Source organism: Quercus lobata, chromosome 1 (assembly GCF_001633185.2).
Source record: "Quercus lobata isolate SW786 chromosome 1, ValleyOak3.0 Primary Assembly, whole genome shotgun sequence".
Lineage (NCBI taxonomy): Eukaryota > Viridiplantae > Streptophyta > Magnoliopsida > Fagales > Fagaceae > Quercus > Quercus lobata.
The window spans coordinates 55562572-55588046 of record NC_044904.1 but is presented as its reverse complement, the minus strand read 5'-3'; the positions used below and the strand labels follow the sequence as shown (position 1 = coordinate 55588046).

At 35.8% G+C, this 25475-nt stretch overlaps 1 protein-coding gene across 1 annotated transcript; it reads right to left on the bottom strand.

The window, feature by feature from the left end:
- Positions 1-8186: 8186 nt before the first annotated feature.
- LOC115962142 (anthocyanidin 3-O-glucosyltransferase 5-like) lies at positions 8187-10096 on the bottom strand. The gene has a single exon (XM_031081063.1). It carries the CDS (start codon positions 9975-9977, stop codon positions 8535-8537), a length of 1443 nt encoding a protein of 480 aa, XP_030936923.1. The 5' UTR covers positions 9978-10096; the 3' UTR covers positions 8187-8534.
- Between the last annotated feature and the right edge of the window lie 15379 nt (positions 10097-25475).

The following is a 25475-nucleotide window of genomic DNA, read 5'->3' as shown; positions in this document are numbered from 1 at the left end:
GTAGATTACCCAGCAGGTATTCGTGGCTGAGGAATTTTGCCGTGGTAACAGTAGTCGGGCTGAGGTCGAGAACTAGGCGCGAGCGGAGGTGGAGAAAACCTTGGGGTCCCTCCAGCACGATTACGCTGAACTCATGGACAAGTTCAAGGGGTCGGAGAACCGGTGCAAGTCTGCAGAGGCTGGTTTGAAGAGTGCTGAGGCCCAGGCGGAGGACCAGCGCAAGGAGCTGTTCTCGACCCAGATTAACCTTGCCACCGAGAAACAGGCAGTGCAGGATCTCAAGACCGCTCTGCAAAGGGTCGAGGATGAGCTGCGACGGGTCAAGGAGGAGGCCCAACTGATCCGAGAGGCCACAGAGGCTGAGAAGAGTGCCGCACGCCAGCTCGGGGCCGAAGAGACGGAGGCCAGGCTATCCGAGGAGATCCCCGAGGTATGCCGGGAGTATTGTGATATCTCATGGTCTCGTGCCCTCGATGCTGCAGGAGTTCCTGCTGACTCGACGCTGAGACTGCCCGAGAGCATTTTCTATCCTAAAGAGATCCGAGCGCATCCTGATGGTGTCCAAGCTGCCTCTGAGCAGGATCTGGCGACGCCTGATGCTGTCCTTGTGCCCGATATGGCAAATGATCCCGTCGTAGACTCTATCATCGAGGTTCCGCCTCCTCAGCCCGAGCAGAAAGGAGATCCTCCTGCTGAGGCTTAGCCTTCTAGGCTTTTGATCTTTGTACTCTTTCCTTTTTTGACCGAGAGTCGTCCTATTTTCCCGCTCTTTTGTAAGGACCTCTCCTTCTAATGCACTCGGAATATTAATATAAAATGTTCGTTTTGCTTACTATGGATGTACGTCAGTAGCGCTCTTCTTTAAACATTTGCAACTATGTAGATACAGATAAACGGTCAAGATAAAATGGGTTTTTGGGCTGCGCATCTGAGGGTTGCGATGGTGCCAGACTGCGCGCACGTATTAAAATGGTTTCCTTTAAGTAATGATCTCCCAATCTACCATAAGCAATAATTTTCCCCAAGTCTGTGGTCCGAGGAGCCATGCAGGACTTGGGTTCTGTTTAAAACTATGAATAGTTACCTTAAGTATTAATTTCCCCTTAGTCTGTGGTCCGTGAAGCCATGCAGAACTAGGTTCTGTTTAAAACTTATATGAGTAATAATTTCCCCCAAGTCTGTGGTCCGAGGAGCCATGCAGGACTTGGATTCTGTTTAAAACTATGAATAGTTGCCTTAAGTATTAATTTCCCCTTAGTCTGTGGTCCGTGGAGCCATGCAGGACTAGGTTCTGTTTAAAACTTATGAGTAATAATTTCCCCCAAGTCTGTGGTCCGAGGAGCCATGTAGGACTTGGGTTCTATTTAAAACTTAGTTGCGTATTATAGTCTGTGGTCCGTTGCAGGACTAGGTTCTGTTTAAAACTTATGCCCCCAAGTCTGTAGTCCGAGGAGCCATGCAGGACTTGGGTTCTGTTTAAAACTATGAATAGTTGCCTTAAGTATTAATTTCCCCTTAGTCTGTGGTCCGTGGAGCCATGCAGGACTAGGTTCTGTTTAAAACTTATATGAGTAATAATTTCCCCCAAGTCTGTGGTCCGAGGAGCCATGCAGGACTTGGGTTCTGTTTAAAACTATGAATAGTTGCCTTAAGTATTAATTTCCCCTTAGTCTGTGGTCCGTGGAGCCATGCAGGACTAGGTTCTGTTTAAAACTTATGAGTAATAATTTCCCCCAAGTCTGTGGTCCGAGGAGCCATGCAGGACTTGGGTTCTGTTTAAAACTATGAATAGTTGCCTTAAGTATTAATTTCCCCTTAGTCTGTGGTCCGTGGAGCCATGCAGGACTAGGTTCTGTTTAAAACTTATGTGAGTAATAATTTCCCCCAAGTCTGTGGTCCGAGGAGCCATGCAGGACTTGGGTTCTGTTTAAAACTATGAATAGTTGCCTTAAGTATTAATTTCCCCTTAGTCTGTGGTCCGTGGAGCCATGCAGGACTAGGTTCTGTTTAAAACTTATGAGTAATAATTTCCCCCAAGTCTGTGGTCCGAGGAGCCATGCAGGACTTGGGTTCTGTTTAAAACTACGAATAGTTGCCTTAAGTATTAATTTCCCCTTAGTCTGTGGTCCGTGGAGCCATGCAGGACTAGGTTCTGTTTAAAACTTATGAGTAATAATTTCCCCCAAGTCTGTGGTCCGAGAAGCCATGCAGGACTTGGGTTCTGTTTAAAACTATGAATAGTTGCCTTAAGTATTAATTTCCCCTTAGTTTGTGGTCCGTGGAGCCATGCAGGACTAGGTTCTGTTTAAAACTTATGAGTAATAATTTCCCCCAAGTCTGTACGGGTAGTCGGATTTGTCCTTTTGGCGTAACCATTCTTCCCTCGAAGCTAAGAAGGGGGGAGTCATAAGCTGCCAAGTCTTCTGGGTTCAGGTTCAGCCCCTTGTATAGATCAGGGTACATTATCTCTACTGCACTTCCCGAATCCACCAACACCCTTTTCACGTCAAAGCCCCCAATCCTCAGAGTGACCACCAAGGCATCATCGTGAAGTTGAATAGTTCCTCTCTTATCCTCATCCGAGAACCCCAGTATCAAAGAGCTTCCCTTTTTTGACCTTTTGTGTTCCCTCTGCCTGCTCCCGGAGGGGAGCCGATCAACAGCTAACACCCTAGGGATGGGTGGTCCCGTTCTTCCTGGTGCAGCGAAGATGACATGTATCGTCCCGGTGGGTGGTCTTAAGGTAACGTCCTTTCGAGGCTCTTGTGTTGCTTGGCCGGTGTGGCCACTCGACGGGTGCAGCAGGTGACGTAACTTTCCTTCTCGGACCAACTGATCCAGATGATTCCACAGATTCCTGCAGTCCTCAGTAGTGTGCCCATGGTCTTGATGATAGTGGCAGTACAGGTTCTGGTTACGTTTGGAAGGTTCTCCAGCCATCTTTCCCGGCCACCTGAAATAGGGTTCATCTCTTACTTTCTCCAGTACCTGTTGTACGAGCTCTCTGAATATGGCATTCACTGTTTGCGGGTTACTCTGCCCAGCCTGTCGCGAAAAATCTCTCCTCGGCTGACCATGATTGTGCCGTTCCGACCTGAAATCATTTGCTTTGGGGTGAATAACCTTCTCCTTTCCCCTCCCTTGCAGCTGATCTTCCTCCACTCTTTTGTACTTGTCTATCCTATCCCTCAACTGATCAACGTTGGCAACTGGTTTACCAGTGAGGGACTTCCTTAAGCCATGGTCGGTGGGGAGGCCGCTTTTGAATGTGCTGATAGCGACAGCATTGTGGTTATCATCCAGGTCATTATATACTTCCCAGTATCTATCGGAGTATGCTTTCAGAGTCTCTCCCTCATGCATGGACAAGGACAATAGCGAACCGAGGGGCCTGGGGACTCTGGTGTTGGTGATAAAGCGAGAGCAGAAATCCCGAGTGAGCTGCTTGTAAGAGCTTATGGAATTTGTCTTCAGGCCGTTGAACCACCTCATCGCCATTGATCCCAAGCTGGACGGGAAGATTTTACATATAAGGGCCTCATTTTGCGAGTAGATCGCCATCTTTTGGTTAAATTGACTCACATGCTCTACCGGGTCTGATCGACCGCTATAGATGGCGAATGCTGGTTGGTTGAACCGTCGAGGCAGCTCAGCCCCTTCAATTCTATACGTGAAGGGGGACCTTGAAACCTGATCCAACGCCCTCTTCATGGCGTCGTTTCCCGAACCCTTACTTGATGTGCTCTCATACTTCCGCACAGGGCGTGGTTCCTTTTCGTAGGTAAAGGTTTCACTTGGGGGGGTCCTTGACCTCCGTCGGTAACTCACATCCTCCGCATTAGAGGACTTGTTTGAGTCTGAAGGAGATCGCCTTCGCTGTGCTCGTCGTAGCTTCCTCTTCAGATCATCTATCTCTCGCTGCATGGCCTGGTGACTATTTCGCTTCTGGGACATGTGACTACCTATCTGAGTGTGACTCTGGCTTGTCCGGATAATATGCACACTTCCCTCACGATTACCCCTGTGGCCTGGGTTGACGGGGTTATTTTGCCTCTGGGACTCGGTGGGTTGTGTCTGTTGGGAGTCAGCCTGGTGAGGATTCTCCTGGTGCGAACCTAGTTCTGCCATGCTTGAGCGTTGTGCTAGCTGATGCTCTAGTTCTTCCCACAGACGGCGCCAATTGTAGTTGCACGATTTTCCTGGCCCAAATTCGATTGATCAGGCCCTGGCCCAAAGTGCAACCCACAATAAATATTTGTAGAGGATGGGTCAAAGAACTTGGTCTCAGTGAGTCTATTCGATCTGATACATGGACAGCATTGTTGCAGAAAATAAAAACACCAGAATGGATCTCTCACGTATAAGTTTATTTCTTTAGCTCCTCATACAGAATTTTTCGTCCTCTTCTCTAAGGGACTCCACTACATTGTATAGTTCCCTTCTCTCATCTCAACCCTACACTTGTTGACTATCTAAGCACCTACTTGAGTGGCTGTCCCATCAGACGCCTTCATCTCTCCCCATGTGAGTTGCAGAGGCCAAGGCGGTACTGTTCAGGGGTCATTTCCTCATTAATGCGGCCAAGAGGGTGGTTGGGGCGCAATTAATGTGGTGGTAGCTCTCCATGGGATATTTTGGATTTTATTCATTTTATATGTTGGGAGGATGAACTGAAGTGGTTGGGGAGAGTTCCTCGTCTGGGCTTCGTGATGTCCGAGGAGGAGTTACTCCTCGGACAGGTTTCCTTGGCGTTTATTGGGATTGAGTAATACTTCATACGTGGTTTCTCTTCGGATAGGACGCTCCTCGGACGGGCCTGAATTTGGAATAGCCCATTATTTCTGGGCCGGGCCCCACATCAATATATATTATTTGATTAATATTTAAATATAAAAAGGTCCCACTTAAAATATTTGCCTAAGGCTCCCAAAGTTGTTGAGCTGGCTGTGGGTATAATTTTTTTTTTTTAAGAAACAAACACACACACAAGAGAGAGGGAATGAGATTCTAACACAAAAGTACATCACAATTCCACTCAAAAGTCATGGTGGCCGTAGGTATAAATAGTAGTTCATGTTCATTTTGTAAGGTTGAATTTATTCAACCATCTAATTGGCTTTATTTCGTGCCAAATTTGCTTGTATTTCAGCATTTATTAACCCTGTATTTAGGTGGGCTTGTTGTAAGGGTAGTGAGTGAGATAGAGTGAAGTTTGCTCAAGAGTGTGCAAGAAAACAAAGACTCGCGGCTTGGCCTCACGGGTTACTCGCGGCTGCAAGCCGCCAGACGCAGCACACGTGCCAAGCATGCCGGAAGGTGAACAGTCATGCTAGCTGGAGCACTACAGGACAACTGGCCATACGGTTATCTCGCGACTGGATCTCGCGACTTAGTCAAGTCGCGAGGTCAAGCCGCGTGCCACCCCTGTTTTGTAAAACTTGACGTTTCACATTCCTCTCTCACTCCAGTATAAATACCCATTTTACCCACGAATGTAAGAGAGCTTCCAGAGAGAATTTTGAGAGAGAAACCCTAAAGAAAAACAAGATTGATTCACCCACAATCTATATATTAGAGTCTCTTCAAATTTCTCAACTCTCTTCCTCTCCATTGTCAAATCCTTGAGAGGCATTTTACCAAACCTTGTTCTCACCATATTCATCACTGTGAGAGGGCTGTTTGGATTTTTGGGAAGCAGTTAGGAAGAAACCAATATACATTGGTTGATGCTACGGTCTAGTAGCGGAATCCGGGAAGATAGAAAAGAAAAAGGTTCGGCGCAACCTCGTTGGAGCAAGAAGCTTGGAGGGCTTAGGTGCACTGGGTAGATTAGGCTTGGAGGGTCTATTACTGTCCATGTATCCCAACTATATTTTCTAGTGGATTGTTTACCGCTTGGAGGGCGGCGGAGAGGTTTTACGCCGAGGGCTTCGGTTTCCTCTTCGATAACACCTCACGTGTTGTTTTTGTGTTTGCATCTTCCTTCTCTTTTATCTTTGCCTTTTATTAACTGCTGTGGGTTGTGTTTTTAATTTGGCTTAGATAGTTTTTCCAATTCCATTTTATAGCTTATGTTAAGTTTCCGCACACTAGTTGTTTGACATAATGCTTGAATTGGTTAAGTTGTAATTTGAGGGTCTAAACGTTTAAGGGTGTTTATACACATATTTAAACTTTCACATTTGATAACTAATTTCTAGTTATTTTCTCTCCCTAAAATAGCTTCTAAAAAACACAAAAAATTCTGTGAATATTCTCAAAAATTATTATTTGTAAAACCTAATAAATTTGATTATATCCCGAAAACAAATATTATCTAAAGATAATATTTAATTATATTTCCAAGTCAATCATAATTTTTATTTATTTAATATGTTATTTTATCCTTTTATTATTACTCACTGGTTTGGTAAAATCCCAACAAAAGTACGTCACAATAATGCACCAAGTTATCACTCTCATTTTAGCCTAAAAAAAAACAAAAAAAAAAAAAAAAAAAACAAACAAACGTAGGGTCCGTTTGGATACAGCTGAAAACTGAAAACTGAAACTGAAAACTGAAAAACACTGTAGCAAAATAATTTTTAAATGTGTAAATAGTACCGTGGGACCCATTTTTAATATTTTTTTCTGAATAAAGTGATTGCGGGTCCCATGAACAGTGCGTGAACAGTGTATGAACAGTAAAATTTGTCTCCCGCACAGTATATGAACAGTACTTTTACTGTTCATTCGCTGGAAAAAAAAAAAAAAAAAATTTCCAGAAACGCAAACGCGTTTGGGAAGCGCAAAACGCGCTTCCCAAACGCACTCGTAGTACTAAATCTATCAGTAAAAGTGGGTACCCAATGCCATAAGCATTAATTGAATCTGACATACGGGAGAAATAGCCCTGGCTTTATCTTATCTTCTCATAATTGTGAAATTTTCATATGCTAAGATGCATGTGATAGTGAGAGGGATGTTTCCCGCACAGAGTCCATAAGATACCTCTTTTTTTACCAACCAAAAAAAAAAAAAAAAAAAAAGATACCTCCTTTTATAAGTACGTAATTATTAATTATGAAAAATTCTAAAGTTACATTTTATACTGATAAATAGTTATTGATAGATTGAAAAAGTAATGGTAATATTGGACAGCAAAAACTTGCCCTGTTAATAATGTAAAATAATTTATAGAGAGTAATGTTATAAACATAAACTATTTTATAATATTTTTATAAACGGTTGATACGGTAAATTCTTACTAATTTTAATATGAGTCCATTATTAACATCACATTTTTATTTAGCACAACTATTTAAAAAATGCTAAAATCACTTTAACAGTTAATAAAAATATTATAAAATAATTTATATTTGTAACATTACTCATTTATAGGTAGTATTGCTTATCAACTATTAGAGCATTCAAATTAGTTTTTATAAGTTTTTTATTATTATCTATTTTAGTATTAAAATCTATTTTTTTATTTAACATAATCACTTCTCAAAAACACTCCTATGTATCTATTATACACATTATTTTATTTAAATAATATATTTTTTTCTATTTTCATTAATACTTTCATTTAGTACTTTCTCTCTCTCCTGTCTCATATCTCAAAACCCTCATATATGGCCTCTCACCTCCACAGCCTCACGCCTTTCTCTCTTCACCGTTGTTGCTGCTACTGCTTATTCTTCTTCTTCGTCTTTGCAATTTGGGTTTGATGATTCTTGTATATGGGATTGATAAGTTTGGGATGAGTTTGACAAAGGAATAGAGTCAAGGAAGATGGTAGAGGAAGAGAGAGAAACTAATGGGGAGAGGGTAGGAGAAGAGAGAGAAGCTTTTAAGGGAGAAGTGAGAGAACAAATAATAAAAAATTAAAATAGAAAAGCACATTAACCATGCACGTATATTCATTATTGTAGCAAAAATGTATATGAAAGAGAAGTGAGAGTAAGGATAATAAAAAATTAAAATAGAAAAGTACACTAACCAGGTATATTGACGTGATTACCGTAGAAAAATGTATATGAAGAATAATATTAATAAACTGATGTAGATAGTTTTTTGCAAAATTATGCAAAACTAAACACTTTTTTTTATTTCACAGATACAAGCGCTCTTAATCACATCAACAACCATAGTTCCGCATTGTAGAATGAAAGGGAACAAATCTTGCCAAATTAACAACAACATCAACAACAATTAAGCTTATTATTTGGTCATTTTTTGCCTGTCCACCTAAAAGGGCATAACATAATGATTCTGAATCAGACTTCTTTCAACCACCGGAGTCTCTCAACAGTCTTATTCCGATTCCACGAGAACTCTGAAGTCTGAACAAAGCAGAAAGCCCGCACATGCTACATGATCTTTTATTTAGCAGACAACTCTGCAGGCTGTCCGAAGCTAATACAGACACCGACCAACAAACAAGAGCGGAGATACTCTCAAACTAGAACAACACTACAACACACTTGACCCTACTACTTAGACCCATTTTTTTTTTTTTCCCTCTACTTTTACTGCAAACTTAATTTTAATTAGACTGAGATTTCATTCTCAATCTTCCATTCTTTGATGACACTGGAAAGTGACTGATGAGAAGAGCCACCAAATTCCAACGCTTTCACTGCACTCACTTTCAGCTCTCTTGCCTGACGCCTCATCACGTTCCCTTCTTCACCCTCTAACACCAACCTCACCAGCCTCTCAATCTCCTCTCTATCAACCACTCCTTTTCCTGGTATTCCCACTGGCTTAACAGCCACACCAACCTCTTCAACCAACATCGTTGCATTCATTCTCTGCTCTGCATAAAGAGGCCACGCAATCATAGGGACACCGTGAGTCATGCTCTCCAGCGTCGAGTTCCAACCACAGTGAGACAAAAAGGCACCAGTTGACGGGTGTTGAAGCACTGAAACTTGTGGTGCCCAAGTCGGAACCACCAAACCCACCTCCTTTGTCCTCTTTAAAAATCCATCAGGCAAATAAGCCTTTGGATCATTAACGTTAATATCTTCACCCACATTGAAAAATGTAGCTGAAGCACTCGCATCAGTTGGCTTACGAGCCACTAATAGAAACCTTTGTTGACTCAGTTCCAAACCCCAAGCCAACTCTGTGAGTTGTGCAGCTGAGAGAGTCCCTCCACTTCCAAGTGCCACAAAAAGAACAGAATTTAATGGTTGTTTGTCTAGCCAAGCTAAACACTCATCGTCTAGTTCAGGATTGTCGTGTTTTATAAGCGGACCAGCTGGGAAAACAGGTGGTGTAGGAATTTGCTTATAAAATAAGTGCTTTCTTATAGCTTCATGCGATGTGGGTTCAAAATCCTCCCACGAGTTTAACAAAATCCCATCTGACATAGGCAAACGGCTGATATGGAACAAGAACCACTTGTACTCGTCAATCTTTCGGTTCCGAACCTGGTCTAGCAAGTCCTCGGTTCGAACCGGGGAGCAACCTGGGACCTGAACTGGTTCAGGAAGGTCAATAAACTCGCACTCGACCTCACGGTCCAGTGTTGGAAGATACAAACAGAAAGCAAGGAAAGAAGTGGAAGGAGTGAAGAAAGTGTAGGAGGGGATAGAAAGCTCTTTGCAGACATCGAAAGCTTGGGTACAGAAAAGATCAATGAGTAGAGCCTGTGGCTTGCCTAGCTCGATGAGGATAGACTTTAGAGGCTTCAGGCTTTCCTCGACGTTGACAGATAACCTGGCGACGATGGGAGTGTCGTCGCTGACCAAAGCTGAAATATCAACAGCTGGGATGTCTATAACATCAAGGCCAAGAGGGAGTGTTGGTGAGTGGAGGAGTTGGATTTGGGCTGTGGAAGCTTCGGTAGTGATGTTGAGGAAGCTCACATGGATGCCATGGTCGATGACGAGACACTTGGCGAGCTCGAGGAGAGGGATGATGTGGCCCATGCCTGGACTTGAGAGGACTGCAACGTGTGGTTTATTGGTTTCAGCTACCACCATGGTTCTTAGTTTGTGAGAGATGCGGTTGAAGATCAATGGTTGGGTGCTACTGGCTGAGGAGGAGATGAGTAGTGGAGTTATGTGAAGGAGCTTGAAGTTTAACTAGCACAATACTAGTGTTGCTCGATCCATGCAGTGTGATGGCTTTTAATAATAACTAGTTAGGGCAGCACGTGTACACGTACTTCTAGTGGAAATATAGTAATTAAAGTTAATTCTAGATTTTATTTATATTATAAAACAAAGATACGAATCATTTAATTTTTAAAGTATATGGAGATTTACATTAATCAAAAGAGACATTAATTTTAAAAATTTTGATAATTATGTCAAAAAAATTAATCTTATTCGTTTAAGAATTTTGAACAACCACAAAGTTAGGGTAGCTGTTTAACATATAAATATTTATTTAACTATAATAGTTTTTTAGTATCTACTTGCTAAAGACAATATATCTATTCTCTAAAAACTTCTAAAAATGATAACGAATATTATCATCTTCCAACAATAAACAATTTAGTTTTGCTAAGAAATTTATAAATAAAAAAAAATAAAAAATAAAAGATAACAAAAGGCTTGTGTCATTGAATATCATCATTCTAACTTTCTAAGAATTTTTATCATTTAAAACTCGAAATACATAAAGAAAATTTTTAGGATGTTAAAATTTAGCAGGAGTAATTTAGACATTACACAATAAAATATTTTAAGAATCATAAGCTTTCATTAGGGTTTAACTGAGATAATAACAATATGACATGTTTGTAATTTTCCAAAATATTAAGGGAAAAATTACTTGATTTTAAAGTTTTAAGGAAGAATTGTAAACCACCCCAAACATAAAGGATGAAAAATATTTTTTTCCTAAGTTTTTGTTTTTGCTTTTGTGTGCAAAACTATGTGTTTTTACTTAAAATAGTGTGTAAAGAAAAATATATACAAAAAGTCAACCCAAGAAAATTGTATGTGGAATAATGAATTTTGGCTCAACAAAGTTGATTAAACCAACAAAAAATTTCTAAAAACACAACAGAATGATGCAACATTTTCATAATACCTTTATAATTTTGTTATATTTTTTTTTAACTTGTAAAAAATTGATAGCTCAGCAATTTTGAAAATATTGTGACAACATCAAGATGTCTTAACATTTTTCACACAAAAAAAATGTTATGTTCATGACATTTTCACAACAAATCATAAGTAGTAGGTTACTACAATGTTATTGGTGGGCAAAATAATAGTTTTATTGGTAAGTTTAAATTAGAATCAATAACAATTTATCATTTTGATTTGTTATGAAAGTGTTGTGAAAATTATTGTGGACAAATCAAAAATAATATAGCAAATATACTAAAACTTTATGCATTCACAAAAAAAAAAAAAAAAAAAAAAGTGGCTAGCAAAACATTGAGTTAAATAAACCGAAACTACTGTAACTTTTCTCATTCACTTTTTTTATATAATATATATATATATATATATATATATATAGAAATATACATTGCACTTACAATGTAAATTTATATTGTAAATACATAAAAATTGGTAAATGTTGTACACATTTGCAAAATTTGTACAATTTTTTTTTTTTGCAAATGTATATAATATTTGTTACTTTTTGTATGTATACAATGTAAGCTTACATTACAAGTAAAAAGTAACCATATAAAGATCCTTTAAAAGAAGAAGAAGAAGAAGAAAAAAAAAAAAAGATCAAACCAAGTTGGTGAACTTGAAGAAAAAAAAAGGAGGAAAAAGATAAGTTACTAAACTAAAAATACTGTTCATAACATTATTCATGAGCCTATTCGCTCTTTTTATATATAGAAAAAAAGAGCACAAATCGATGATTGAAAAAAAAAAATAAAAAAATAAAAAAGGGATGAACAGTACATATTGAACAAACCAAATATACTATAGCTTTTACACATTTACCCAACAAGTGTCACAATATTTTCACAAAATATTTATTTTCAGTTGTGATTGATCACAATTTCATATTTTATTATTTTATTTTGACTTATAAAAAATTGATGCCTCAATAATTGTGAAAATATTATGAAATTTGTTGTATCAGTATAACAATATATATGCTGGTTCTTATAAATATTTAAAAGAAAAAAAAAAGTACAAACAGAAGACTGAAGAAAAAAAAAAAACAAAAAAACAAAACGCTTTAGTTTAGCTAGAGTGACACTTGAACAAACCAAAGTGGCACAGTAGCAATTTTGGTCTTTTGTCCCTATTTTATTTGATTTTATCTCTTTGTTAGCTTTTTTGCTCAACTAACTACTTTTTTGATGGACATGAACACAGGACACGCGTTTAAGGGATGATTCACAAGATATTGCATGAAAATTGGAGTTTTGCAACCAATAAGCTAACCAATATCCTTATTTAGTTGACAATGAGGTAAAATAAAAATTTTATAACATTATACATTGTCCAGGTTATATAGGGTTCTTTTATAATATTAAATTCCAATTTGCAACTTTCAAAGTGCGAGTATTTTAGACTAATCCCGACCAAATGTTTATGTAGGCAAGAAAAGTGTGTAGGAAGGAAAAGTGTATCACAAATCCTGAGCAAAGTGCAAATGTTGGTCAGGAGGCTAGAGATAATCTCAATAGCACATAATGGGTGAGAGTATTTCAACTTCTTCCTCCACACAACCCATTATTGTCGCTCTGTAAATTTTATTGTTATTTTAACACAATTTGTGTCGGTCCTAGAACTCATTGATGAAGTAGTAGGGTCCCTTGTCAGCAAGACAACCTGCTGTTTTTGGCAATGGCCACAAGAACAAAGTCCCACTTGCTATATTAGCTATGACTAGAATGATATCCCACTAGCTGATGTTGCCAATGGCTCAAACGAAGTAATTGTGAACGAAGATCTAAACATCTAAGCTCACTAGGTTCGAGATAACCTATCATGTATGAATACATGTAATACCACTTTCACCACTTGCACCGTTAATAATATGTAGTGTTTGGTCTTCCGATTATCTTTATTATGTTTGTATGTAACAAGTAAACCAATTTTTTTTTTTTTTCTCTCCTTATTTCTGTCGAAAAATATGTGAGCTTTCTTTGTAGTTAGCTTTATTTGCGATTACATTGGATTATTGATTTTTAGTGTATGAGATTTGATTGATAGTTGAAAAATTTATATTCTTATAAAACAAAGAAAAGTTTGAAATTTTGTAACTTATTCGGGGCTTAAATATTGAACCATGAGAATAAATTATTATTATTATTTTTTTTTTTTTTTTTTGTAGTTTGTTCTTGAAAAGTTGAGCTGATTTAAAATATTGATATATGGATATTACCAAAGAGCTCAACGCCATGCACACCAAGGTTCAATTCTTTTTAGAGTGTGATAGTGATGGGGACAGGGTTGAAGTATTGGTGGCTATGTTGAAGGTAATCGTAGATTTGGTAATAGATCATAATATTTTGAAACATTTGATGGTATAATTTCTTACAATTCAATAATCAAATAATTATAAATAAATTCTAATTCTAACCGTAATTGCAATTTTTTTACTAGTTAGCACATGCCTTGCACGCGCAAGCCATACTAGTCTTATTCATAAATGCGTTCAATTATCTATTTTAAGAAATTTGTTATAGAAAATTGAAAAAATTGTCAAAAAAACTAATTACTTTTTGAATAATACTACATGCACAAACTATTTTAAAACATTTTTACAAAATGTTGAAGTGACCAACTTCTTATTGGTTTTCATCTAAACTCACCATTAATATTACTTTTTCATTTACCAATAATCACTTACCACTTCAGTAATTTGTAAAAGAGTTTGTATCTCTAGCATTATTCTTACTTTTTTGCTTTTCCATAAAAAATTTCTTAAAATAGTTTACTGATGTATATATTAGTAAATCGCTGTATAAATTTTTGAAAAATTGCTAGCTATAGATAAAAATAAGTCAATTTGGTATGTGAAATTCTTTCGAATATTGAAAGTATAATTGCAAATAGGTATTTTTCCCTACTCAAAAGTTGTAAAAATGATAGGAACTATTAACTTTTTGCTTAAGAATAAGCACCTTATTCTACTTATCATTTGCTCCACTTTTGCAAGATTCTCAGCTACTCTTCTTGGGTAGTTGAGCAATTTCCTTTGTTCATTAAGGATCCATTTGGGATCCGCTTATTTTGTTGAAATTGAAAATTTTTTGCTAAAACACTACCAAAAAAAAAAAAAAAACTACTATTGCAGTAGGCTAAAACCACCACAAAAGCCCAAAAAACTACCGCTAAAAGTCCATTTGACCTTTAGTGGCGAGTGCTATTGCGACGGTTCTACTTGCCATTGTTGCAATGTCGCTATAGATCTATTGTGGCGATAACAAAAAGCGCCATTGTAGATGCACCTTTTAGCGGTGCTTTTGGTTTATTGCGGTGGGCTAAAAACGCTATTGTTGCAATGCCGCTATAGATGCACATTTTAGTGGCACTTTTGGTCTATTGTGGTGGGTTGAAAACCGCCACCATATAAGGTTAGAATACGGGTCAATTAACCTTTAGCGGCGGGTTATAAGCGCTGCTATAGGGCTTAATGTAAAATAAAACATATGCACCTTTTAGCGGCAACTATGACTGCTCTATATGTTTGAAGCTTTAGCGGCGGTCTATAAACATTAATATATGGCTACATTTAAAACTTAGTTTTAGATCTTTAGCGGCGGTTTTTGCCTGCTGTAGTAGGTTAAATATTTTTTTTTCCCTGGGTTTTAAAACCACAGATCTATTACAAATAACCTGTAATAATTTTAGCTCCACTAAGGCAATACCACAAATGTAACTAGATAACACCACAAATGTCTCCAAACTAACATTATATTAACATAGAATTATATTATCAACTACATAACATTGTCTATAAACATCATCATAAAATCAACAAAAAAAAAGATGTGGTCCTCTATACACAAAAAGTCCTTCAACACTTAAATTAAACTAATACCATAATCAAAGTTTCAAAGTATTTCAAAATATTTTTCAACACTTGCAAAAAATGTGGTTGTTCAAATGTGGTTCTTTGTACACAAAAGGTCCTCAGACACCAACATAAAACTTATAAGCTGCTTAGTTGATGGGATGTAGCTGAAGATTTTTGGAGAGCTAGGGATTGTAGGAGACCTAGAGATTGTTGGATCGGAGGAATGTCCTACATACAAAAAGAAAAAGAAAAAAAAAAGCAATAATTAGGACACAACAATATCAAATATTGGAATCCAAAATTGCTTTGCAACATCAAAAACAAGCAATAAGCTTCTATTGGTTAACTCAGTTCAATCAAATTCAAGATTGAATCTTGAATATGTTGATAGCTGGTTAGTGTTATAACATTGCATCTCAAATTTTGAAACTTGCAATCAAAACCCCAATTTTAAGACACACACTTCCATAGTTTTCCTTCCCTAAGACGACCATATTCTTTCACGGATTAACCCAACCTAAAATCAGAAGGGTACCACATTCACTAACAAGATACAAAGAACCAAAAGCTCTTAACATGAACTACAAGTTCACACAAGGCTAGAACAAGATTAAGAGGGCCAGAACCCATTTGTTTTCCAAGATGCCTATTAAACAAAAAGTCTTTTCTTTTAAACAACCCTTAACAGCAAATTATAAGACAAACCCAGAAAGAAAATAGCATGATCAAAGGAATTAAACATATTTGAACTCTTCTAATAGTGTTATAGTGCTGACTGCCATATTTAAAACCCAAATAAATAAATAAATAAAAAAGACATTACATGCTAGCTGCTGTAATTAGGGTGGAATGTAACTTATCAAAATAAAATAGGGTGTTCTAAAGACAAAAAAGCAAAGAACCTAACATAGTACAAACTGCTACTATCATTTAATAGCATCCAAAATTGTAAACATACTATAAGTATGTCCATCACATTCCAAAGTAGGCTAAGGAGAGTAGTATCATATCTATACTGGCCTAATTGACTAGTCAAGTGACCCAACAACCAACTATGTTCCTAAGAAAACAATGAATTTAAACACATATAAAAGTTATCAACACATTTAGTAACTATAACATCATTACTAGCAATATTCTTTAGGAATTGACATCTCTTTAAATATCCCATTTCATTTTAGTGTTCCTCATGTGTGAAAAAGATAGAGAGAAGCCCCTAAAATGAATTAATCAAATAAAAACAACTCAACAAGAATCATCCAATATTACACAAAACAGTCAACACTCCCAATATCATCTAAAACCACCTTATATCTGTATGCAAGCCACCTTAAGTCTAACACAAACAAGTTCACTTGCTTTGTTCACACAAACTTATAATACCTCTTCTTTTTTGCAATCTGCCAACAAAGAAAGAATATATATATATATATATATATATAAACATAAGTTCATTTGTAATGTCATTTTCTTTCTCTACTTTAAGTGAGAACTGAACCTACAATCTCTCCTTAGTCTCTTACCACCTTAGTCAATGCCTAGGGCCTGTCTAGAGATAAGTTTCCCAGAGTTCCAAAAACAACCCCAATATCAGATTGCAAAATTACACAACTTATAAACATGATTGCAAGAACTGAACCATACTCTTTGTTGAGGACCATTTTTTGGGCCCACGTGACCTTACTTCATTAGCAACCCATGCCACATCAACATATTATTGATTTTTTTTTGTAAATCTATTTAAAACCCAAAATTAGCTCATATCTCATTCAACTATATGGATTGGGCTCACATGGCCCGTGAGATCCTTACTTTAAGAGGCGGATTCATGGTCCACATTTCCTCTTCACCAATTGGGATCATAACCCCACAACATCATCAACATTAACATATGGATCGGGCCTAAGTAATGAATCAAAACTCACGACCCATATTACCTCTCTTACACTCATGGCAAACGGCTTCTTCAACAAAAGCCCATATTTACACAAAATGACAACAAAACCCGAGGTATGTCATCTCATCTTCGGCTTATGATCCAAGCTCATAAGTGTCTTTGGGGAAAATTTGGGAGTCGTGATTTAGAGGGCCAAGAGGTATGTTCAGTAAAGCTCCAACGATTTAAAGTTGATAAAAGAAACATGTTGTTTGACATGTCTTCTTCAACTCCTTGAACTCTGACGAGTCCGTGTGTAGCAGGTAACATATGGTAAGCATCTCTTATCACGTAACAGTTAAAATGATAAAATTTCCCATTGCCCTTTTCCTAAAACTTAATATTTATCATTTGACAAATACTCAATATCTCCAGCCATCTAACTGCTAGAAAAATAATTGTTCATTCAATCCCCAGCTATTGCTATACAAATTTAGAAACTTTATTATATTATTCTACATAAACTACATTACTACTTTCAACTAAAATCCAACTCAAACAAATGGCCTAATCTGATTGGCTATCTTTAATCTCCAACTATATACAAAATATGCATGATATCTCTCATACCCAACTGCTGTTTGCCACAATCAGACCATATATTTCTCTACCAACTACCAGAGCAGAGTATTAAATACTCTTCTTGCTCACCAAGATTATGTCACAACACAATGAGGCCTTGACTAAATTTCTTAAACTTCTTTAACTTTCAACCAACCATTCTATTATTTACTAGAAATATGTTGTAATGGAACCTTGCACTAAAAATACAAACACCCAAAAAAGGAAACATTTTCAGCTAAACCCCAGTAGTGTATTCAACACTTGACACCTGGCTGGAAGTGATATCATCAGTCATTTAATGCTGAAATCCCAGTAACCAGCTGTTATACCCAAAATAGCAAGATACCCTTGAAAGAGATCTTACCATTTTCAGCCAAATCTATGAAATAAATGCTGAATGTCCTCTCCAACAGTTTGAAATCACCCAACTAACCTCATTTGCTTCTGTCCAAAGCAAATAGCTATCTTATGACAGTTATGACAGTTGTCTCAGGATAGTTGTCACAGCTTTTCCCTGACAGCTGGGACAGCTTTTTCAGAACAACTCTCCAAATACCTAAACACATCTCCATACTCTTCTCTTACAAAATCTCTCCTCTAGGAAAGCAATCTCTATAACTTCTCCAGCAGTTATAATCCCATATTTTTACTATCTTTAATATCCATATCTCTCATACTTCCATATATCATACACATTACAAATACTACATCCCACAACACATCTATATCTTTTACCATCTCCACACTTCTCAAGAGATATCAAACACTCATACTCAAAGCCTTTCTCTTAGAAGGCACAACTACTTCTTACAAAAGCCCTTCTCTTAGAAGGAACAAATACTCCATACAAAAGCCATTCTCATGGAAGGAAACAATTCTCATGGAAGGAAACACTATTCATAACTTCACAACAACTAAAAGAGCATTGTCAAAGAGGAAAACTCATTTAAGTGCATGATAAGAGGGGCAAGCTTAACCAACCCCTACACACAGTTGGACATACTCTCTCTCCCTCTAGTTGCACCCATTTTTCCTCCTTAATCTTGAAGTTATCATGGCAAACTGCCTCTCTACCGCTGGGGTCACTCTGCTGGGATATTATCAACTCACAGAAGCTATACAGCTTAGGCTACAAATCATACAAAGATAAGTGACTTTACTTCCTTATTTTTAAATTTACATTATTGAGTATATGATTACTTCACATTTAAATAAATATTACTTTATTCCAACTACTATTACAACTATTAATCAAGGCTTAAACTCATTTAAATGCATGATAAGAAGACCAAGCTTAACTAGCCTCTATCGCTGGCATTTTGCTAGAATCCTATTAGCTCACTGATGCTATACAGCTGGAGCTATAACCCATACAAAGATAAGTGACTTTGCTTCCATATCTTTAAATTTACATCATTGAGTACATGATTATCTTACCTCTAAATAAATACTATATTTCAATTGTTATTACAACTACTAATCAAAGCTATCATATCAAATGCATATTATATATTTATTTAACCATTATCGTGATTCTTAGACTTTGGCTTTAATGGTTTTGTAGGCCTAAAAATATGCCAGTAGCCGTTGGACCACGTGGCCCAATGTTGAGTTCCGGAGGCAACTCCCCAAAAAGAACCCGGGCCTAGTAAGGTCACTAATCTAGCGGATAACACATGGCCAAGCAACCGAAAAAGGCCCCCGAACACCCTTTTTTTCTATTATACAATACAAGGATTGCAAGAACTGAACCATACCCTTGATATTAGATAAGTAGTATTCATAATAAACCAAAAATCCATTTATCATGTCCATATGAATAGTATAACAATCAAGTAACCTCCATCTAATCACTCTTCTAGTAGTTATATATAATTCCTAGCCAAAAAAAAATTAGCTGGGCTCTTAGATTGTAATATTCAAAGGTAAATAAAGGGGAATAGAAGAAAGAAATCTAATGAAAGCATGAAGAACATTTAAAGCAATTACTTATCCTCTTTTGATTAATCACAATAGCCAAAATAAAAAAACTAAGAATAATTAACAAAGCACCTACAATAGAGCCACCATGAATTGGAAATGTAAAGCAACAGAGCACATTAAGAGAAGTAAAATAAGACAAAGCAAACACCTCTTTAATTAGTTTTAGAAAAGATTGTTGAAGCCACTCTTAACTAGCAATTAGATTGCTAGTGAGACCCATAAAACTAGCAGAAATAAATTAAACAATAGTAAAAATAAGTTGAATAGTAAAAAAAAGCTATCTTTTTCAGCCAATGCCATATGCAACCTAAATATATAACAGTAATAATTGACTCATAAAAGCCAAGTTCATTCTCTTGTTGAGTGTCAATTCACTCCCCAAACTCTTGACTAAAAAAGACAAAAGTTTTCTCTTCAAATAAAAAAATTAAAAAAAAAAGAAGATAAAAGTCTATGTCCCATACCATCCCATTAGTCCATGGAAGTCAATGATTTCCACAGATAATTCTCAATGATTTACTTCAAAGAATTTACTAAAAAATGATTCACATTAAAGGAAAAAAAAAAAGAGATAAACAAAGTCTCTTATGGCATAAAAAGAATTGAATAGACTATTTTCATCTACAACATTCTTCCTCATACACACAATAAAAGAACCAAGTATTTTGTATTCAAACAATAGTGGTTAGGATTATTCAGCAAAAAACAAAAACAATAGTGGTTAGGATTGAAGAAAATGACCACTTGTTAGGACAAGGCATACTACACAAAATCCTTTATACTTTCACATATTCCATATGCCTTTTGCTTCACGAAATAAGCTATATACTGGTGATTTAAGAACCACCTCTTGTTGTGTGTCATGTCATGTTCTGAAGCCCAATTTGCATACAGCAAATAGTGATTTTCCCATCACTTCCCACCACCATGGAGTACCTAAAAGACTTGAGCTTTTTGTAAAATGGTAAAGCTTTTGTTAAGGTATCCTACCGACATATCTATATGTTTGCTATTGAATTTGAATCCATTTCTTTTAGCAGAAAACAATGATCTCCAGTTGTTACAAAGACTACATTAGTGCAAATGGAGAGAAAAAAGAAGGGGGAGGGAGTGGATAAAGACCAATCAAAAGGGAAACAAAAATAAGAACTTCTCTATACTCTTGTAGTTGTGGCTTAACATATACATAGCAGACAACCACTACCAATAATCCAACAAAATAAGACCAACTTCCATGTTAAACACCCCACATACCATTTTTTTTTTCTTTTTAACTTCCCCCCTTTTTTTTTTCTCTTCTTGTTTTTAAGAAACATGTTAGACATCCCATATCCATAATGAACAACACCCATCAATGCCAAGGAGTTTTCCCCATGTGCCCTAAGCACTAGCACCATCTGTCCATATCAGTTAAAGAGAAGAGCAGCCGATTATTATACAAGAAAAGGTGCTTTGAAAAGCCACTAATAATAATACCAAAAGCCAAAGTTGCCTTTTTTTAAAGACAAGTTCGTATTTTTTATCTCCACATGGTTTCTCTTTATGTTTTAAATGTAAAACATTCTAGTGAATTACCACCAATGCTTTCTCTTCATTCTTTTCTCCACATGGTTTCTCTTTATGTTTTAAATGTAAAACATTCTAGTGAATTACCACCAATGCTTTCTCTTCATTGGAGCCTTGGTAGAACATAAATCACTACCAAAAAAAAAAAAAAAAACTAAAATGAAAAACCTAAAGGACTGTGATTAATGATTTGATCTCAAATAGCAAAACAATAAAATAAAATAAAATAAAATAAATCCTGAAACTATTTTCTAGAGATCTGATTGTAGAGTTCTCAACACAAACACAATTCAGATGGCATAAATCCTACATTAATATCTCTGAACCAACAACAACAACAACAACAAAATAAAAATAAAATAAAAAGGCTTTTGTATTGGAGAGTTGGAATCTACAGCGACAACAAAGAAAGAATCAAATTCCATGAATGGGAGAGAGAGAATGACATACCTGATTGAGTGGGGGCCTCCTCCAAATGCCTAATTTTGTCTCTCAGATACTTGCAATGAAGTAATTAAAGTTTTAAAAAAATTAGTATCAACAAAACCAATATTTATATATCCAATATTTTGCACTACTTCTAATCAATATAATTAATTAAAAAAACAATAGTATCAGTGTTTTCTTAGAAGTTAGAAACGAAAAAAGAAATCTAGATTCAATAGTTGATTCCATATTTTCCTAGAAACCAAATAGAAAATGATTACAGAGAGAGTGAACCTGAAGTGAATCTAGAGGTGAATCCGGTAGTTAAGTGCTGGCCGGTGAAGATGGAGAGAAAGAGAGAAGAAGAGTGATGGCTTAGAGAGGGAAACAAATTTTGGGGGAAAAATTTTTTGGAAAATTTTGGGTGGGAAAAATAAAATAAGACAGATTTATTTTAAAGAAAAAATAAAAAATAAAAGAAGACAATTTTAATTAATTACCATTTTTGACTAGCAATTACCATTTTGTCATGCATTTTGTAATTGTACATGAATCAAACACATCTATATATTTAAGTGAGTTAATGAGTGCAAAATATTAAGAATCTAATATTAATGAGTTATGAAATAAAATTTAAAAATAAAAAACAATCACATATACTCAATAAAAATCACCACACAACTTTCTCAAAAAAAAAAAAAAAAAATACCACAACAAAAATTATTACACGTTCTATCTTATTAAAAAAATTTTAAAAAAATGATCATAGCTATTTTTAAATTTATGTAAGAATTTTAATATATAAATAACTACGTTTACTTTTTTAAAAAAAATAATATGACTAATTGGATGGTCAGATTGAGAGAATATAACCATACAAGTACACAGCACATGTCCATCACACACCATACTTAGATTTGAAGAGTGTAATGAAAGGTTAATTCTGGTAAATTATTATCACAATCAAACGATTGAATTTAAAGAAAGGCGCGGTCAAAGTTTGGTCAAAGTTTAGTCAAAGTTGGTCAAACCCGGTCAAACTAGTCCCGATACCACTGGACTTGGTAAAATTTATATTCATATCTTGATCAATAGGATTGAAGAGTATGGTAACATATTAGTGTTGGTGAAATTTGAGACAAATTTGATAGTCAAATTGAGTAAACATAATCATACAAGTACACAGCCCATGTCCATCATGCGCCATATTTAGATTTGAAATCTAACTATTAGATTTGAAGAGTATAATAAAAGGTTAATTTTAATAAATTATGGTCACAATCAAACGATTGGATTTAGAGAAATGCGTGGTCAAAGTTTAGTTAAAGTTGGTCAAACCCAATCAAACTTAATAGATGGTCCCGATACCATTGGACTTTGTGAAATTCATATTCAAATCTTGATTATTAGGATTGAAGAGTATGGTGACATATTAATTTTGGTGAAATTTGAAACCAATTGGATGGTTAGATTGAGAGAATATATATAGCCATATAGGTACACAACATATGTCCATCACATGTCATACTTAGATTTAAAATCTAACCGTTGGATTTGAAGAGTGTAATGAAAGTTTCATTCTAGTAAATTACGGTTACAATTAAATTGTTGGATTTAGAGAAAGGAGAGTTTAAAGTTGGTTAAACCCGATCAAAGTTAATAGATGGTCCTGATACCACTAAACTTGGTGAAATTTTTATTCAAATCTTGATCATTAGGATTGAAGAGTATGGTGACATATTGGTGTTGGTAAAATTTCAGACCAATTAGATGGTCAAATTGAAAAAAACATAGCCATACAGGTACACAACACATATCTATCATGTGCCAGTCAAAGATTTGAAATCTAACTGTTGGATCTGAAGAGTGTAATGAAAAGTTAATTTTGGTAAATTATGGTCACAATCAAATGGTCAGATTTAGAAAAAGGCGTGGTCAAAGTTTAATTTAAGTTAGTCAAACCTAGTCAAACTTAATAAATAGTCCCAATACCACTAGACTTGGTGAAATTAATATTCAAATATTGATCATTGGGGGCTTCCATCAACTAGCGGCGGCAGTGAGTGCTAATAGAGAGAGGCCCAATCTAGGGTTTGAGAGTGAGAATGCATGGTAGTGGTGAGAAGATTGATATTTGGGTATTGAGATCAATGATGTGAGATTTTAATTTGAGAGAGAGAGAGAGAGAGAGAGAGAGAGAGAGAGAGAGAGAGTGTGTGTGTGTGTATGTGTGTGTGTTTTTTTTTTTAAAGGGATACTATTAGATGAGAAATGAAAAGGTTAGGGTATAAATTGATAGATTTAGGTGGGAGGGAAAAAAGGGGAAAAATTGAACTAGATATGGGCAATTCAAAGGTCTATTGCGGCAGTCACAAACCTGTTGCTATAACTAAGGAAAAGTACCGCTAAAACTTACATATTGCGGCGGTTTTCGATATCGCTGCTATAATATCCCCGCAAATGCTATATTTATTGCAGTAGGTTCTCTAGAGCACCACTATATCTATGTAAACACCGCTAAAATATACATATTGCGGTGGTTCTATGTACCACCACTATAGTGCACTGCAAAAGATTAAAACTACTGCAGCGGTCCAAAAAAATGCCGCAATATGGGACATATAGCGGTAGTTTTTGCACCCGCCGTAATAGTACAGATTTCTTGTAGTGAAAGTACTATAAATAAAAGTAAAAGTTAGCTAAAAAGTTTCTGCTTAAGTTAGGCATTTGTCCCCACTCAAAAGTTTTAAAAATGATAGGAACTATTAACTTTCTACTTAAGAATAAGCATCTCATTCTACTTATCATTTGCTCCACTTTTTGCAAGATTCTCAAGTACTCTTCTTGGGTAGTTGAGCAATTTCCTTCATCCATTAAATTGAAAATTGCAATTATTGGAACTATTCGTGGTCTCTTTTCAAATTTATCTATAGGGCAGCCGCAGGCACATTAATTGGCTTATGTTTTCAGTTTATAAAAATATATTTACACACTTTGTGAAAGAGTTTTTCCCCTTATATATGGATCAAATATATATAATATGAACACAAAATAATGTATCATGCATCCCAAAACAGTATTATTTTATTTTGATTAAAGATTAGAAAAAGCAGTATCCTCTTCCACTTACAACAAATGTGAAAGTTTAGCACCAAACATATTTATCTTTATTAACACATTATCATTAATTCTCAAGGGAAAATGAAAAGTAGTGTGGGGATTATCAGTTCATTTCAAGCTTGTGTATAAGAATTTGAGTAATAGGGTATATATAATCTACCCAATACAAATAAACTTGAAACCAATGCCAGGGTAGCTTGACTCCTCCTGAGTCTTGAAATTAATTTGCATTCCCTCCCCGTACTCTTTTCAATTTTAGAAAAATTAAAAGTGGGTTTTTTTGCCTCAGTGAATGTTTTATAATTTTTTAGGGTTCGTTTGGTAATGTTATTCTAATAACGTTGTTTAAGTGTTGTGGAAATACGTATTAGTGAAAAAGTTTGTGAAAATACGTATTGTGTTGTTTAAACAACAAAAACTTTTGTTTAGACAACACAATCAAACACTTCCTTAAAATGTGTGTTGGCGCGCCTTGTATAACCAAAATTGGCTTCTTCTTCTTTTTTTCCTCTACATTTATCTCAACTTTATGATGTATATTTTCAAATCTCTTTCAAAATCATTAATTAACAATTTGGTGTAAATACACTTTTGATCCCTACATTTTGGGTCATTTCTCAATTTGGTCCCTAAACTGATTTTGCTCCTAAGTCAATCCTTGGCTTTTTAAAATCGTTTTTAAAATGGTTCCTACTATCAACCCAGTTACGGTAAAAGCTAAGGTGGCAAACGGCATGTCCTACTTGCTAACATAGCGCTGATGTGGATATTAAAATATTATTAAAAAAAACTTATTTGGCATTTTGAAATGCCACGTCAGATTTAAATTAATAAAAATTAAAACAAAAATCCAGGTTAGAAATTTTAAAATAAATAAATAAACATTAATTTAATTAAATTAAGAAATAAAAAAGATTTTTCACTGTAATAT

What these genes read in the sequence shown, in the direction of transcription:
- LOC115962142 (XM_031081063.1), bottom strand. Translation starts at nt 9,977, where the DNA reads ATGGTGGTAGCTGAAACCAATAAACCACACGTTGCAGTCCTCTCAAGT.